Below are 19,633 nucleotides of genomic sequence, written 5' to 3' on the forward strand. Positions count from 1 at the left end.
CAGCTCCTCTCTCTACTTCTGACCAACCACAGCTCAGCGCGCTGCTGGCATCTTCAGCCAATCACGTCACTGCTCGCACTTTAAACCCCGCCCTCGGGCATCTGTCAGGGTGTGCTTGTTTCTTATCCAGGGCCGCGAGGTGGTCGGTGTTGGTGGAGTTAGTCTCTATGACAACGTGTCAAAAGATCACGTGATCCACAGCAGCCAATCAGAGAGCTGCACGAGGTCACATGGGTGATGTACATTAAAGATCCCGACGGCACCGATTAACCCCGCCCCCCCAGCAGCGGAGTGTACAACTCACTACTGTGTGACGTGGAACCCTCGCGTGCCGTCCCCGCCCGGCCGGTGTACGCCGGTGTGAGTGGAAAATAATATTATAACGGCTTCATAACGGACACAGCAGAAAACATCAATGATAGATGTAAAACATTTTAATGTAATCAATAAGTTTTATTATCTGTCAGAATATAAATATGAATGAATGTCTGTCAGTGGAAGAAGTACTCGGATACTGCAGTACTTCAGTAGTACCACAGACTAAAAATACTGCATGAAGCACAACTGTTACATACATGTAGTATGATGAAGGACGGTTACATGTTTATATTGAAACATGAAGTTAAAATTACATCAATGCTGAAAACTGATCCTGTAAAAATAGATAGATTCTATTATTATATTATATTATATTATATTACATATTACACCATATTATATTATATTATATTATATTATATTATATTATATATTACACCATATTATATTATATTATATTATATTATATATTACATATTACACCATATTATATATTACATATTACACCATATTATATTATATTATATTATATTATATTATATTATATATTACACCATATTATATTATATTATATTATATTATATTATATTATATTATATTATATTATATTATATTATATATTATATATTACACCATATTATATTATATTATATTATATTATTAGATGTATAAACAGCAGGTTCATGCTGGAAAAGTGTAACTTTCTGAAGTTTTTGTTGAAAGTTATATTTCAGTTAAGTTATTAAAGATCCTGACAAACAAACAGACTTTATTATAGTGTGAACATGAACATATTAAACATGTCAGATCTTCCATCAACATGTTTCTTAAAGAAATTAAAGATGTTTTTATTTTTAATCTTTGTTGTTTATTTTATTGTTCACATGAACGTTTATTATTGTTCTTAATATATTAAATATTATTGTTTTATTCATTGTTGTTTGTTTTGTTCCAGTTATGTGTTTACATGTACACAGTATCTATGTGTACTGTATATGTACACAGTATATACGAGCTGAATGAAACATCTGCACACAGCTGCCTCCTGGTACAGACTGATACCATGTTACCATGACAACCAGCTACAACAGATAACACAGGAGAGGAGGAAGTGATGACATCCTGCTGTCTGCAGAGGCAACAACCAGCAGAAAGCTCCACCCCTCCCCCTGCTGACAGGATGAGGAACTACATGCACACACCGTTACTGCAGTACTACTGCAGTACTACTATAGTACTACCATATTACTACAGCCTGCAGAGCTGCTGGTCAGCTGGTTCTCACAGTATTACTGCAACTTTATCTCAACATTACTCCATCAGTGAAGTAACTGAAGTATATTAAATACTGATCAGTAGAGCCAGTAATACTGCTGCACATTACTCAGTATTACACAGTAAAGTACTCTGTTGTTTAACACAGTATTACACAGTAAAGTACTCTGTTGTATAACACAGTATTACACAGTAAAGTACTCTGTTGTTTAACACAGTATTACACAGTAAAGTACTCTGTTGTATAACACAGTATTACACAGTAAAGTACTCTGTTGTTTAACACAGTATTACATGGTAAAGTACTCTGTTGTATAACACAGTATTACACGGTAAAGTACTCTGTTGTATAACACAGTATTACTCAGTAAAGTACTCTGTTGTATAACACAGTATTACACGGTAAAGTACTCTGTTGTATAACACAGTATTACACGGTAAAGTACTCTGTTGTAGAACACAGTATTACACGGTAAAGTACTCTGTTGTAGAACACAGTATTACACGGTAAAGTACTCTGTTGTATAACACAGTATTACACAGTAAAGTACTCTGTTGTATAACACAGTATTACTCAGTACAATAGAGTGAAAAAGATTAAATGATCTCACAGTTGATTCTGAAAATGTTTCTGACCTTTGACCTCAAACGTCACATCTTTTTATCCAATCACTGATCAGTAACTCACCTGTCCATGAGCGGCCATCTTGTAGAGGAAGCTGAGAGTTTGTTCCAGAGGACTTCCTGTTGGCCTCCCTCCCCTCCTCATGACCTCCTCTTCCTCCTGTCACTCTTCCTCCTCCTCCTCTTCCTCGTCCTTGTGTCACTCACCTAAAGGAAACAGATCTAACTGATCAAACCGCAGGAAGTCAAGAGTTGATACAATAAAATCAGTTTGTTTTTAATATAAATATTGTTTAATGATCAGCTGACAGATTATTAACATGATCGACAGTCTGTTTCTGATTGGTTCCCTGCAGGGATCAATACTGACTCATCATGTTCAAACTCTTCAGTTTCTGTTCCAACACTAACATGTATTCACACTGAAATACATCTATATTCAACCAAAACACAAGACCAAAGCTTCCTGCTGCGTTTCTATGACTCGTTCCTGTAGATACACTGTAGTACGTTCTATAGAGAGCTACACATCTGACTGTATTTACACTATATACACATTTATACACTATCAACCATTAAACTACATATAAACACAATATACACATTTATACACTATCACAATATTTATATTTATATTTATATTGTCATATTTCTATCTTTTATGAACATTTTAAGACAAAAACCAGGAAACATTTAGTTTAACTACAGATTTATATTTTGTTCTTAAACACATCAAAACAAACACTGAAGTCAGTAAAACTGAAACAGCAGGACAGTTAACGGTTGTCATGGTAACGCTACACAATAAAGGAGGAGTCAAGAAATCAATATTTCAGTTTAATAATGTTTAGAAATCACTGCATTAAAAAGTAAACACACACACACACACACACACATATATATATATATATATATATACTGTAACAATAACAACACAACATTACTGATTATTGATTATTGATTATTGATATATCTGCTGTGTTAAAATGTTAAAACTAATATCAGGAGGAGTCACACGTACCGCAGAGAGGTCGGAGGTCGATCAGCTGAAAAACACTGACTGTGTGTGTGTGTGTGTGTGTGTGTGTGTGTGTGTGTGTGTGTGTGTGTGTGTGGAGGCTGGTGCTGGCTGGCACATCGAGTCTGCAGCTGCTCAAGCTGAAGCTGAAAAACACAAAGACACAACTGTCCTCCTCCTCTACCTCCTTCTTTCCTTCTCTACCTCCTTCCTTCTTCCTCTCCTTCTCTACCTCCTTCTTTCCTTCTCTACCTCCTTCTTTCCTTCTCTACCTTCTTCCTTCCTTCTCTACCTCCTTCCTTCCTTCTCTACCTCCTTCCTTCCTTCTCTACCTCCTTCTTTCCTTCTCTACCTCCTTCCTTCCTTCTCTACCTCCTTCTTTCCTTCTCTACCTCCTTCCTTCCTTCTCTACCTCCTTCCTTCCTTCTCTACCTCCTTCTTTCCTTCTCTACCTCCTTCCTTCCTTCTCTACCTCCTTCTTTCCTTCTCTACCTCCTTCTTTCCTTCTCTACCTCCTTCCTTCCTCCTCTACCTCCTTCTTTCCTTCTCTACCTCCTTCCTTCCTTCTCTACCTCCTTCTTCCCTCCTCTACCTCCTTCTTTCCTCCTCTACCTCCTTCCTTCCTCCTCTACCTCCTTCTTTCCTTCTCTACCTCCTTCTTTCCTTCTCTACCTCCTTCCTTCCTTCTCTACCTCCTTCTTTCCTTCTCTACCTCCTTCCTTCCTTCTCTACCTCCTTCTTTCCTTCTCTACCTCCTTCTTTCCTTCTCTACCTCCTTCCTTCCTTCTCTACCTCCTTCTTTCCTTCTCTACCTCCTTCCTTCCTTCTCTACCTCCTTCTTTCCTCCTCTACCTCCTTCCTTCCTTCTCTACCTCCTTCCTTTCCTCCTCTACCTCCTTCCTTCCTTCTCCACCTCCTTCTTTCCTTCTCTACCTCCTTCTTTCCTTCTCTACCTCCTTCCTTCCTTCTCTACCTCCTTCCTTCCTTCTCTACCTCCTTCCTTCCTTCTCTACCTCCTTCTTTCCTTCTCTACCTCCTTCTTTCCTTCTCTACCTCCTTCCTTCCTTCTCTACCTCCTTCTTTCCTCCTCTACCTCCTTCCTTCCTTCTCTACCTCCTTCCTTTCCTCCTCTACCTCCTTCCTTCCTTCTCCACCTCCTTCTTTCCTTCTCTACCTCCTTCTTTCCTTCTCTACCTCCTTCCTTCCTTCTCTACCTCCTTCCTTCCTTCTCTACCTCCTTCTTTCCTTCTCTACCTTCTTCCTTCCTTCTCTACCTCCTTCCTTCCTTCTCTACCTCCTTCCTTCCTCCTTCCTTCCTTCTCTACCTCCTTCTTTCCTTCTCTACCTCCTTCTTTCCTTCTCTACCTCCTTCCTTCCTTCTCTACCTCCTTCTTTCCTCCTCTACCTCCTTCTTTCCTTCTCTACCTCCTTCCTTCCTTCTCTACCTCCTTCTTTCCTTCTCTACCTCCTTCCTTCCTCCTCTACCTCCTTCCTTCCTTCTCTACCTCCTTCTTTCCTTCTCTACCTCCTTCTTTCCTTCTCTACCTCCTTCCTTTCCTCCTCTACCTCCTTCCTTCCTTCTCTACCTCCTTCCTTCCCTCCTCTACCTCCTTCCTTCCTTCTCTACCTCCTTCCTTCCTTCTCTACCTCCTTCTTTCCTTCTCTACCTCCTTCTTTCCTTCTCTACCTCCTTCTTTCCTTCTCTACCTCCTTCTTTCCTCCTCTACCTCCTTCTTTCCTTCTCTACCTCCTTCCTTCCTTCTCTACCTCCTTCTTTCCTCCTCTACCTCCTTCTTTCCTTCTCTACCTCCTTCCTTCCTTCTCTACCTCCTTCCTTCCTCCTCTACCTCCTTCCTTCCTTCTCTACCTCCTTCTTTCCTTCTCTACCTCCTTCCTTCCTTCTCTACCTCCTTCCTTCCTTCTCTACCTCCTTCTTTCCTTCTCTACCTCCTTCCTTCCCTCCTCTACCTCCTTCCTTCCTTCTCTACCTCCTTCCTTCCCTCCTCTACCTCCTTCCTTCCTTCTCTACCTCCTTCCTTCCTTCTCTACCTCCTTCTTTCCTTCTCTACCTCCTTCCTTCCTTCTCTACCTCCTTCCTTCCTTCTCTACCTCCTTCTTTCCTCCTCTACCTCCTTCATTCCTCCTCTACCTCCTTCCTTCCTTCTCTACCTCCTTCCTTCCTTCTCTACCTCCTTCCTTCCTCCTCCTCTCCTCTAGGTCCAGTCTTGCTGGTGTATAGCTCTGGTGATAGTCTACAGCACATATACAGATGCTGTGTAGTTCAGGACGTCTGCAGGTTGCAGTTTGAGTTGCTGTTGATCTTGGCAGTGAGGATGGAGGTTTTTCTGTGTCCAGCAGACTGAAGCTCCGCCCTGATGGCATCATCTCAAAGGAGGTCTGGAGGAGGTGGGATGTGTCATCCAGGAGTTCTGGGATCTGAGTCTGTGTGACACTCACAATCACTTTCAACCAGAACCTGGTAGACACGCCATCTCTGTTAAGACCTCAAACCCTCCAAGTTTCCTCCTCTACCTCCTTCTTTTGTTCTCTACATCCTTTCTTTCTCTACCTCCTCCTTTCCTCCTCTAGCTCCCTCTGTCCTTCCTTCCTCTACCCTTATATTTCCTCCTCTTCTTTCCTTCTCATGTCCTCTTCTCCTCCTTTACCTCCTGTTTTCCTCCTCTATCTCCTCCTCTCCTTCTCCTCTTTTCCTTCTCTACATATGTTCATGTCTTACTTGTGTTATTTTGTGATTGTCATTTTGGTTTAAAACACTATTTTTTCTCTAATTTCCATCACTTTTGTTTTCATTTCTTTAGTTTCATTTTGATATTTTCACCTGCTGATTCAGTACTGATGAAGTACTGATGAAGTACTGATGAAGTACTGTGGTTAAGTTTGAAGTATTGTTTACTATATTTATCTATATTGTTTACTGCAGTAGCTCCATGTATCTGACAGATGTTACTTTACCCATAAAGCTTTTCCAACGAATTATCAGTTTATTAGATATGAATCATTATTAAAGATAAAACAACTCAGCAGTGTATAAAAGCACAGTTCCAGCTGATAAAAACACTGACTGACAGTTTACTGCATAACGAAGTTTCACTTTTTATACTTGAGGTACATTCTTCTGACAATACTTGTATATTCTACTGTTTATGAAGTAAACGATGGAAATATTTCTGTCTGTAACTGTAATATAATAATAAACCCGCCGGAGACTTTTCCTTTAAAACCAGTTTCTCTGTCATTCACCTGACGTGACGTGACGTGACCACACCTGCAGTGGACTTCCGGAGAGTTTCACAAACAACAACAGAAGAGAAACAAGTGGAAGAAGAGTAAGAAGAGGAGGAAGAAGAAGAGGAAGATCAGATCGTCAAGGTGATTATTTAATCTGAACTTTAATCTTTAGTTCAGACTCAGTTTGAGTTTAAAGTTTAGTTTAATCTGAGTCCGTTTGTAGCTCTGTTAGCATGTTAGCATGTTAGCACACAGTCTGAATATTGATTATTTATCAGTTTGTTTCTGGATATTAACACACAGTCTGTCTGCGATACACACACAGGTGATGACGTATAATACTCATTTGCGGTTTTTACTCTGATTTGTTTTAAATCTGATGTTTAATCCAAAACGCCTCACGGCCGCCATGTCAGAGTCCGAGTGACGTCACATACAATGGGCGGAGCTAACCTCACCTGCTGGGTTCAGAATCAGCTGTTTACTGTTGCTATATATTATGAAGGGCAATAAAATCACTGATGTGATAACGTGACAGGACAGCAGTGATACAGTCAGGTGAGCTAATGACAGTTACCTGGACGTTACCTGGACGTTACCTGGACGTTACCTGGACATTACCTGGACATGTTGTCTGGATGTTCCAGCAACGTTGAAATATGTTGTTACATCATCGACGAGCCTGTTCAGTTTCTCTGTTAATGTTTATTTAAACATCGGTGCTGGAAAATAACTAAATACATTTACTCCATTACTGTACTTAAGTACAATTTTGAGGTACTTGTACTTTACTTGAGTATTTCCATGTGATGCTACTTTCTACATGTCAGAGGGAAATATTGTACTTTCTACTCCACTACATTTATTTGACAGCTTTAGTTACTTTTCAGATGAAGATTTGACACAATGGATAATATAACAAGCTTTTAAAATACAACACATTGTTAAAGATGAAACCAGTGGTTTCCAACCTTTTTGTCTTTTGACGTCTTACAAAAAGCAGTGTGTAGTCGGGGTCACATTTCACATGTCTATGAGTTGTTAACAGCTCCACCAAATAGTGATTTTTCCCTCTAAACTTCTCACATGCTTTCATTTCAATAAATGTTCAAATGATCCAATATTTCAGCAAAAATCAAAGATTAGAGAAAAAGTCCAAAAACTGAAAACAGATTTGTGTATCAGAACTTTGTTTTTTCTTCTTTCCTCTCCCATTAATCATCTCACCACCCCTCAGATTTATCTGCTGACCCTTTGGAGGGACCCGACCCCTAGGTTGGGAACCACTGGACTAAACTAGCTAACTGTATATAAAGTAGTGTAAACTAGCTCCACCTCCAGCAGCTACAACAGTAACATGCTGCTCTAACACTGATGCTTCACTATTAATAATCTAATGATGTCATATATAATAATATATCAGTCAGAGGGACCAAACCACTACTTTTACTGCAATACTTTAACTACATCAAGCTCATAATACTTATGTACTTTTACTGCAATACTTTAACTACATCAAGCTCATAATACTTATGTACTTTTACTGCAATACTTTAACTACATCAAGCTCATAATACTTATATACTTTTACTGCAATACTTTAACTACATCAAGCTCATAATACTTATGTACTTTTACTGCAATACTTTAACTACATCAAGCTCATAATACTTATGTACTTTTACTGCAATACTTTAACTACATCAAGCTCATAATACTTATGTACTTTTACTGCAATACTTTAACTACATCAAGCTCATAATACTTATGTACTTTTACTGCAATACTTTAACTACATCAAGCTCATAATACTTATGTACTTTTACTGCAGGAGGATTTTTCATGCAGGACTTTTACTTGTAATGGAGTATTTGTACTTTGCTGTATTGGTTCTTTTACTGCAGTAAAGGATCTGAATTCTTCTTCCACTGATGTTTTGTGATTAAATGTCTCCTGTGACTCTTCATCGTGCTGATGATGATTTTACAGTTGATGTAATTCCACCTGATCGACAGTAGATGTCAGCGTTACGTAGAAAAAATCCTTTTATTTATTCAGTGTTCAAAATGTTCCAGGTAACTGTAGAGGAGGAGTTCCCAGTGTTCCCAGTGTTCCCAGTGTTCCCAGTGTTCCCAGTGTTCCCAATGTCCATTTATTGGGACTATTTTCAACAGTGGATGAACCCAAATTTGGTGCTCTGATTACTGTAACTGATACGATGACTCATGAACCGATTAACTGATTATTGGTTAACTGTTCTCTCTGACAGACGATCGGCCTGAAGACACTCTGACAGGAAGATGGACGACAGCGGGGGGACAAAGGTGACACAAGAGGAGGAGGTGGTGAAGTCCGCCATGATGGAAGCCAGCACGCTGCAGTGGCCAGGAGACAGACAGACAGGTGGACAGACAGGTAAAGGTGACAGGATGAGTGTGAGGTCAGACGTGTCTCTCCGAGATGCAGCGAGCTGGACGGAGAGCGAGAGGGAGCTGATGGCCGAGGGGAGGGCGAGGAGGGGCGGGGCAGGTAAAGACAAGGCGTCAGGGCCGGCGGTGGAGGGGGCGGAGTCAAGGGAGACACACCTGGAGGAGGAGGAGCCTGCGGAGAACCGCCTGCCGGAGAAAGCAGCTCAGGTGTTCAGTCCTGCAGTGACCGTCCTGCACTCGCCCTCCTCACCCAGAGAGAGCGAGGCATTCTGGGAGTTAGAGAAGAGCCCCTTCCTGGATCCCCAAGGACTACAGGACTACAACCAGCATGGCTACCAGTACGACTGGACCCAGGACACACCCCCTCCCAGATGTAAGAATACCTGTCTCTCTCTCAGGGTAGCGGGGCTCTGACCTGTCTCTCTCTCTCTCTCTCTCTCTCTCTCTCTCTCTCTCTCTCTCTCTCTCATGTGGGCGGGGCTTTGACCTGTCTCTCTCTCTCTCTCTCTCTCTCTCTCTCTCTCTCTCTCTCTCTCTCTCTCTCTCTCTCTCTCTCTCTCATGTGGGCGGGGCTCTGACCTGTCTCTCTCTCTCTCTCTCTCTCTCTCTCTCATGTGGGCGGGGCTTTGACCTGTCTCTCTCTCAGGGTAGCGGGGCTCTGACCTGTCTCTCTCTCTCTCTCTCTCTCTCTCTCTCTCTCTCTCTCTCTCTCTCTCTCTCTCTCTCTCATGTGGGCGGGGCTTTGACCTGTCTCTCTCTCTCTCTCTCTCTCTCTCTCACACACATGGACGGGGCTCTGACCTGTCTCTCTCTCTCTCATGTGGGCAGGGCTCTGACCTGTCTCTCTCTCTCTCATGTGGGCAGGGCTCTGACCTGTCTCTCTCTCTCTCTCTCTCTCTCTCTCTCTCTCTCTCTCTCTCTCTCTCTCTCTCTCTCTCTCTCTCTCTCTCTCTCTCTCACACATGGGCGGGGCTCTGACCTGTCTCTCTCTCTCATGTGGGCAGGGCTCTGACCTGTCTCTCTCTCTCTCTCTCTCAGGTGGGCGGGGCTTTGACCTGTCTCTCTCTCTCAGGTGGGCGGGGCTCTGACCTGTCTCTCTCTCTCTCTCAGGTGGGCGGGGCTGTACTGGCAGAGACACTCTGAAGATAGGCGTGTCCCTGATGAGTTCGGCGCTCTTCTTCCCCGTCCTTGTGTGGGGGGGTTATGTCTTCCTGCCGTTTGACGCCCCCCTGCTTGATGGCGCCCCCCTCAGACTCGTCTACACACTGCGCTGCTCCGTGTTCGCCGCCACACCCATCATCCTGGGTGAGTCCTGTCGCACCTGTTTGTCTCTCACCTGTCTGTCTCACCTATCGCTCACCTGTCTGTCTCACCTATCGCTCACCTGTCTGTCTCACCTATCGCTCACCTGTCTATCTCTCACCTGTCTTTTTCTCTTGTGTCTGTCTCACCTGTTTGTCTCTCACCTGTCTGTCTCACCTATTGCTTACGTGTCTATGTCTCACCTGTCTGTCCCACCTGTCTGTCTCACCTGTCTATTTCTCACCTGTCTGTCTCACCTATGGCTCACCTGTCTGTCTCACCTGTCCCTCGCTCACCTGCCTGTCTCACCTGTCTGTCTCACCTGTCTGTCTCACCTGTCTGTCCTACCTGTCTATTGCTCACCTGTCTGTGTCACCTGTCTCACCTCTCAGGTTGGCTGGTTCTGGGTGTCAGTCGGCTCAAGTTGGGTGTTGTTCGGCCTCTGTTTGATGAGGAGGTGAAGGAGGCGGAGCTTCAGGAGGTCAGCGTGCACCGGCGCTTTGTCTCTGACTCCGCCTCCCTGTTCCTGATCTACTTCCTGCAGCTGGTCGTCATGGCAATGTACCTGAGCCAGGAGCAGCTGAAGCTCGTCCCTCTGCTCACCATCATCTTCGCCTTCGGACGGTGAGATTTAAGTTTACTGTGATGCTTGTTTACTGTGGAACGTTCCAAAGGTTCTACCTGCTGTTTAATATGGAACGTTCCAAAGGTTCTACCTGCTGTTTACTGTGGAACGTTCCAAAGGTTCTACCTGCTGTTTACTGTGGAACGTTCCAAAGGTTCTACCTGCTGTTTAATATGGAACGTTCCAAAGGTTCTACCTGCTGTTTAATATGGAACGTTCCAAAGGTTCTACAGTCTGTTTAATATGGAACGTTCCAAAGGTTCTACAGTCTGTTTAATATGGAACGTTCCAAAGGTTCTACAGTCTGTTTAATATGGAACGTTCCAAAGGTTCTACAGTCTGTTTAATATGGAACGTTCCAAAGGTTCTACCTGCTGTTTAATATGGAATGTTCTAAATGTTCTACAGTCTGTTTAATATGGAACGTTCCAAAGGTTCTACCTGCTGTTTAATATGGAACATTCCAAAGGTTCTACAGTCTGTTTAATATGGAACGTTCCAAAGGTTCTACAGTCTGTTTAATATGGAACGTTCCAAAGGTTCAACCTGCTGTTTAATATGGAACGTTCTAAATGTTCTACAGTCTGTTTAATATGGAACGTTCCAAAGGTTCTACCTGCTGTTTAATATGGAACGTTCCAAAGGTTCTACAGTCTGTTTAATATGGAACGTTCCAAAGGTTCTACAGTCTGCTTAATATGGAACGTTCCAAAGGTTCTACCTGCTGTTTAATATGGAACGTTCCAAAGGTTCTACAGTCTGTTTAATATGGAACGTTCCAAAGGTTCTACAGTCTGCTTAATATGGAACGTTCCAAAGGTTCTACAGTCTGTTTAATATGGAACGTTCTAAATGTTCTACAGTCTGTTTAATATGGAACGTTCCAAAGGTTCTACAGTCTGCTTAATATGGAACGTTCCAAAGGTTCTACAGTCTGTTTAATATGGAACGTTCTAAATGTTCTACAGTTTGTTTAAACTTTTAAGTGAAGGTGCGTTTGTTTTCTGTCTCCTGGTTGGTTGAAACTTTTAAGTGAAGGTGCGTTTGTTTTCTGTCTCCTGGCTGGTTGAAACTTTTAAGTGAAGGTGCGTTTGTTTTCTGTCTCCAGGCTGTTTTACTGGGTGGCCGCAGCCTTCGGCAGCAGTGTTCGAGGTTTCGGTTTCGGCCTCTCCTTCCTGCCAAGTCTCGCCATGATGGTCACCAACATGTACTTCATCTTCTCAGTCGAGGCGTCGGGGTCCATCTTCAGCTTGCCTCCTCCTCCTGAGGAGGTGCTGACTCCACCCGCCGGTAGACAGAGGTTCTGGGGATGAGAGCTGATCCATCAATAACCTCCCTGTCAGGTTGAAATATTGCAAATCAACTTTGTTTTTTTAAACTTTATTTTTTTATAAACTAAATCTGAAAACAAAAAGCTGAAAAAACAAAACAAAAATCAGTTGATAAAAGCTGTTTTATTTTGTAATGTTTAAAAAGAGAAACAACGTTGGTAAAAAGGATCAAAGTTTTTAAGGATAACATGTAACTCCGCCCACCATCTGATGTTTGTTTCCTGTTTACTTCCTGTTTATTTTGTATTGATTTTATGATCATTAAACATTTGATATTTGGTTTATTAAAAACTTTTGTTTGTTTCTGTTTTTATCATTTTTATAAAGATTCCACAGTTAACACATGTAAACACACTGCAAACACCTGTAAACACCTGTAAACACACTGTAAACACCTGTAAACACACTGCAAACACCTGTAAACACACTGCAAACACCTGTAAACACCTGTAAACACACTGTAAACACCTGTAAACACACTGCAAACACCTGTAAACACACTGCAGACACATGTAAACACCTGTAAACACACTGCAAACACCTGCAAACACCTGTAAACACCTGTAAACACACTGCAAACACCTGTAAACACCTGTAAACACACTGTAAACACATGGAAACACACTGCAAACACCTGTAAACACACTGCAAACACCTGTAAACACCTGTAAACACACTGTAAACACCTGTAAACACACTGCAGATACATGTAAACACCTGTAAACACACTGTAAACACCTGTAAACACCTGTAAACACACTGTAAACACATGTAAACACCTGTAAACACACTGTAAACACATGTAAACACACTGCAAACACCTGTAAACGCACTGCAAACACACAAACACACTGCAAACACCTGTAAACGCACTGCAAACACACAAACACACTGCAAACACCTGTAAACGCACTGCAAACACACAAACACACTGCAAACACCTGTAAACACCTGCAAACACCTGTAAATACCTGTAAACACACTGCAAACACCTGTAAACACATGTAAAAATACTGCAAACACATGTAAACACCTGTAAATACCTGTAAACACACTGTAAACACACTGTAAACACACTGCAAACACCTGTAAACACCTGCAAACACCTGTAAATACCTGTAAACACACTGCAAACACCTGTAAACACATGTACACATACTGCAAACACCTGTAAACACCTGTAAATACCTGTAAACACACTGTAAACACACTACAGACACCTGTAAACACACTGCAAACACCTGTAAACACACTGCAGACACCTGTAAACACACTGCAGACACATGTAAACACCTGTAAACACATGTAAACATACTGCAAACACATGTAAACACCTGTAAATACCTGTAAACACACTGTAAACACACTGCAAACACCTGTAAACACCTGCAAACACCTGTAAATACCTGTAAACACACTGCAAACACCTGTAAACACATGTACACATACTGCAAACACCTGTAAACACCTGTAAATACCTGTAAACACACTGTAAACACACTACAGACACCTGTAAACACACTGCAAACACCTGTAAACACACTGCAGACACCTGTAAACACACTGCAGACACATGTAAACACCTGTAAACACATGTAAACATACTGCAAACACATGTAAACACCTGTAAATACCTGTAAACACACTGTAAACACACTGCAAACACCTGTAAACACCTGCAAACACCTGTAAATACCTGTAAACACACTGCAAACACCTGTAAACACATGTACACATACTGCAAACACCTGTAAACACCTGTAAATACCTGTAAACACACTGTAAACACACTACAGACACCTGTAAACACACTGCAAACACCTGTAAACACACTGCAGACACCTGTAAACACACTGCAGACATATGTAAACACCTGTAAACACATGTAAACATACTGCAAACACCTGTAAATACCTGTAAACACACTGTAAACACACTGCAGACACCTGTAAACACACTGCAAACACCTGTAAACACACTGCAGACACCTCTAAACACCTGCAAACACCTGTAAACACACTGCAGACACCTGTAAACACCTGCAAACACCTGTAAACACATGTAAACATACTGCAAACACCTGTAAACACCTGTAAATACCTGTAAACACACTGTAAACGCACTGCAGACACATGTAAACACCTGTAAACACATGTAAACATACTGCAAACACCTGTAAATACCTGTAAACACACTGCAAACACCTGTAAACACCTGCAAACACCTGTAAACACATGTAAACATACTGCAAACACCTGTAAACACCTGTAAATACCTGTAAACACACTGTAAACACACTGCAGACACATGTAAACACACTGCAGACACCTCTAAACACCTGCAAACACCTGTAAACACACTGCAGACACCTGTAAACACCTGCAAACACCTGTAAACACATGTAAACATACTGCAAACACCTGTAAACACCTGTAAATACCTGTAAACACACTGTAAACACACTGCAGACACATGTAAACACCTGTAAACACATGTAAACATACTGCAAACACCTGTAAACACATGTAAACATACTGAAAACACCTGTAAATACCTGTAAACACACTGCAAACACCTGTAAACACCTGCAAACACCTGTAAACACATGTAAACATACTGCAAACACCTGTAAACACCTGTAAATACCTGTAAACACACTGTAAACACACTGCAGACACATGTAAACACCTGTAAACACATGTAAACACATTGCAAACACCTGTAAACACATGTAAACACACTGCAAACACATGTAAACACACTGCAAACACCTGTAAACACATGTAAACACACTGCAAACACCTGTAAACACCTGTAAACACATGTAAACACCTGTAAACACCTGTAAACACATGTAAACACACTGCAAACACATGTAAACACACTGCAAACACCTGTAAACACATGTAAACACACTGCAAACACCTGTAAACACCTGTAAACACATGTAAACACACTGCAAACACCTGTAAACACACTGCAGACACCTGTAAACACACTGCAGACACATGTAGACACCTGTAAACACACTGCAAACACCTGTAAACACCTGTTAACACCTGTAAACACACTGTAAACACATGTAAACACCTGTAAACACACTGTAAACACATGTAAACACACTGCAAACACCTGTAAACGCACTGCAAACACACAAACACACTGCAAACACCTGTAAACACACTGTAAACACATGAAAACACACTGCAAACACCTGTAAACACCTGCAAACACCTGTAAACACCTGCAAACACCTGTAAATACCTGTAAACACACTGCAAACACCTGTAAACACATGTAAACACACTGCAAACACCTGTAAACACACTGTAAACACACTGCAAACACCTGTAAACACCTGCAAACACCTGTAAATACCTGTAAACACACTGCAAACACCTGTAAACACATGTACACATACTGCAAACACCTGTAAACACCTGTAAATACCTGTAAACACACTGTAAACACACTACAGACACCTGTAAACACACTGCAAACACCTGTAAACACACTGCAGACACATGTAAACACCTGTAAACACATGTAAACATACTGCAAACACCTGTAAACACACTGTAAACACACTGCAGACACATGTAAACACCTGTAAACACATGTAAACATACTGCAAACACCTGTAAACACATGTAAACATACTGCAAACACCTGTAAATACCTGTAAACACACTGCAAACACCTGTAAACACCTGCAAACACCTGTAAACACATGTAAACATACTGCAAACACCTGTAAACACCTGTAAATACCTGTAAACACACTGTAAACACACTGCAGACACATGTAAACACCTGTAAACACATGTAAACACACTGCAAACACCTGTAAACACATGTAAACACACTGCAAACACCTGTAAACACCTGTAAACACATGTAAACACACTGCAAACACCTGTAAACACACTGCAGACACCTGCAAACACCTGTAAAACCTGCTTAAAAAACTTACTGTGTACTGCATTAGTTAGTAGTATGTATTATATAGTACTTACTGAGTACTGCGTTAGTTAGTAGTATGTAGTACTTACTGAGTACTGCGTTAGTAGTATGTAGTACTTACTGAGTACTGCGTTAGTTAGTAGTATGTAGTACTTACTGAGTACTGCATTAGTAGTATGTAGTACTTACTGAGTACTGCGTTAGTTAGTAGTATGTAGTACTTACTGAGTACTGCGTTAGTTAGTAGTATGTAGTACTTACTGAGTACTGCGTTAGTTAGTAGTTTGTAGTACTTACTGAGTACTGCGTTAGTTAGTAGTATGTAGTACTTACTGAGTACTGCGTTAGTTAGTAGTTTGTAGTATTTACTGAGTACTGCGTTAGTTAGTAGTTTGTAGTATTTACTGAGTACTGCGTTAGTTAGTAGTTTGTAGTACTTACTGAGTACTGCGTTAGTTAGTAGTTTGTAGTACTTACTGAGTACTGCGTTAGTTAGTAGTATGTAGTACTTACTGAGTACTGCGTTAGTTAGTAGTATGTAGTACTTACTGAGTACTGCGTTAGTTAGTAGTATGTAGTATTTACTGCTGGAGTCTCAGTTTGAAAAACGTCCTGATTTTATCTGCAGTTCAAGTTTGCCGCTGGAGGAGGAACTGTGTGATTGATTGATTGATTGATTGATTGACTGACACATTGGGAAACATGTCACAGACACTCTGATCAGACTATTGATTACCAATCAGTCCTGTTCAGTTCTCTTCAGTCACATGAAGCTGCTGGTGTTTTTCCAGTTGAACCAGTCTGTCAGGTGACAAACTCACACCTACACACAGGAAGTACTGCCCGCCCAGCCCGCCTTCAAAATAAAAGCAGAAAAACCTAAACGCTAAAAGTCTGATAAGTTTTGGTGTGAAGTGACGTCACTGATGGAACTTCCTGTCTGTGGGGAAGTCTGACCCTAACCCCACTGATTTCATGTTATTGATCGTATCTTGATTTGATCAGAAATGTTTTTTTAACTGACTGAATAATTTATTGATTTTAATGTTAAGTATAAGAATAAATCTGATCATAAACATATAAACACACAGAGCTTCATTAATTATTAGTTATCAGTAGGAAAATGTATTTATTAATTAAAAAATATATATTTTATTGCAACAAAATAAGATTTAGTGCCAAAGTCCCTCTTTTTGTTACTGTTCTTCCACCGCAGCTCTGTCTTCAGGCTGCAGCACGTCTCTGTTTACCTGTTCTGACAAGCTTTTACTTTGAAGGCTCAGGTGTGTGTGGGTTGACTCTGCTCAGCTCTCACACACACACACAGACACAGACACAGTCGGTGTTTGTCGGAAGACTCTGTGTTGACTGAAGTCTTCACTGAAGTGAAGAAAGGACGTCGTTTGAGCAGAGTTTGAGGGTGAAAGCGAGTGTTTTGTTGATGGAGTCTCTGCCTGTGAGGAGGAAGTCCTGCCTGCTGCGGATCAGAGAGAACTGTCCCTTCAGGAAGCTCCGCAGACAAACATACGGTCAGTTTCCTCAACTTTCAACACACTTCACCTCATTGTTTGTTTCTGTTCAGTCTGAAAGCTTCGTGTTCAGATAAAGTTTCAACATTTAACTCTTTATACACTAAAAACAGATGACTTGTAGTGATGGGAATCCCCCCCCCCCCCCCCACACACACACACACAACTTCTACCCACATTAACCCTTTAAATGTTCAACTTCCTCTTTAAGGACATTTATGCTTCTATTCAACTGTTTTCTGCTTTGATACTTTTTCAAATATTAAGCTCTGAAGGCTCAGGTGTGTAGAAGAATGTATAGAAGTGAAAAACTTTGACACGATTACAGTTTAACTTCCAGCTCTGTGAATAAAACATCTCAGCTCATAACTTCCTGTCATGATACAGTTCATCTTCAGAGATATTTCATCTGTCAACATTCACACACGTCCTCTAACATCTTCTAGTCAACAGTTGTTGTTCTGTCAGAACTCTGTTGTTTCATCATTTTTATTCTGTAAAGTATTAATATATACTATGTAGTATTAGTGTGTAGTACTGTATTGTATTATTATGCATGAATGGAGGTGTCAGACTGACCTCTGACCTTTAATCACTTCCTGTTTCCTGTTGACAGACGTGTCAGCAGCAGCCTCCTCTACCATTGGCTCATACTGGAACAACATCAACCATCCCAGTAGTGATCAGCCAATCAGCACAGTTTACTCAGAGCCCCTCCCACCTCTGTCCAGGTGCCAGAGTGTCTTTTCTGCCAACCAATCACAGCCAGGTGAGTTTTTACCTGGCGCTGGCCCCGCCCACACCCCAGAGGCCTGTGGGCGGAGCCAGCGCCACAGCGCCAACTCTCAGCTCTCATCTGCTCGTACAAATAAATTAATAATTTAAAAAAAGTATAAAGATGAGAGACGGTGTTTGGAGTTTCACCCGTTGGACTCAGTGAGGAAAGAAACAGTCGATACAGTTTTATCAGACTGACGCTCAGAGCGGCTGTTTAGTTACTGATACAGACAGACAAGCTGCTGCAGAGCAGCGACGTTCAACAGCCGGCGAATCCTCCTTTATCTCTTTCTCACAAACCTCCAGGAGCCGTTGTGACGACTGTACGTGTGGTTACACCCGAACAGACACGGCAGGAGCACGAACACACAGGAACAAACGGTTCACACACACAAACCTGCTCAGTAAGCATTTCCTATTGGAAAGACGTTTAAAACAGGTTGAAACATGATTTAAAGATGTTGATTAAATGCTCAAATTCAGACGATATTTCATCAGGATTTGTGCTTCTTAGTCAGGCTGTTATTTGTACGTTGTAAAGGATGAAATATTCCTGGTGAAACAAGGACCAGTGAAGGATGGTTCCCACACCGGGTCTCAAACGCTGCTGTCACCTCACTGACCGCTCAGCCAAGGCTCAGCTCCACCAGACACGCAGAGACCTGCTCGCTGTTATTTCACGTTTGATTTTCTTCCCAAAAAGAAATCATTTTAAAAATATTCGTACAAAATAAATATTCATAAAAACCTGCTATCTGTGCTTTTTTGAACACTGTATTCAGATTTGGCTCCGCCCCCCACGCTATAGTTCCTGATTTATGACATTTTATATGAAACACATTTCACCAACCAGTGGAGAAAAACCTTCACACTAATCAATAATCAATATCTACAACTGAACAAATGATCAAAATGATTAAACAAATGTTTTGTGACACGTTGGTGTTGCAGCTGCTTGAAGAGAAGCTGAAACAGGGTCAAAGGTCGTAGACCAGTTTCACTGGTGGTTTCTGTCACTGAACATTTGACCCCCTGACCTGCAGATGTTCACATGGAAGAAGATCCTCCTGCTGCAGGGAACCATCAGAACCATCAGAACCAGCAGAACCATCAGAACCAGCAGAACCATCAGAACCAGCAGAACCATCAGAACCTGCAGAACAGAGCTGAAGACTGCATGGGTGAGAGACAGA

At 41.6% G+C, this 19,633-nt stretch overlaps 1 protein-coding gene across 1 annotated transcript; it reads left to right on the top strand.

Moving 5' to 3' along the window:
- The first annotated feature begins 6,485 nt into the window (after positions 1-6,485).
- On the top strand, positions 6,486-12,462 carry tmem79b (transmembrane protein 79b). The gene is made up of 5 exons (XM_067600278.1): positions 6,486-6,625; positions 8,754-9,286; positions 10,024-10,218; positions 10,608-10,839; positions 11,949-12,462. Exons 2-5 carry the CDS (start codon positions 8,785-8,787, stop codon positions 12,151-12,153), a joined length of 1,134 nt encoding a protein of 377 aa, XP_067456379.1. The 5' UTR covers positions 6,486-6,625; positions 8,754-8,784; the 3' UTR covers positions 12,154-12,462.
- Positions 12,463-19,633: the final 7,171 nt, after the last annotated feature.

Source organism: Thunnus thynnus, chromosome 10 (genome assembly GCF_963924715.1).
Source record: "Thunnus thynnus chromosome 10, fThuThy2.1, whole genome shotgun sequence".
In the NCBI taxonomy this organism is placed as follows: domain Eukaryota; kingdom Metazoa; phylum Chordata; class Actinopteri; order Scombriformes; family Scombridae; genus Thunnus; species Thunnus thynnus.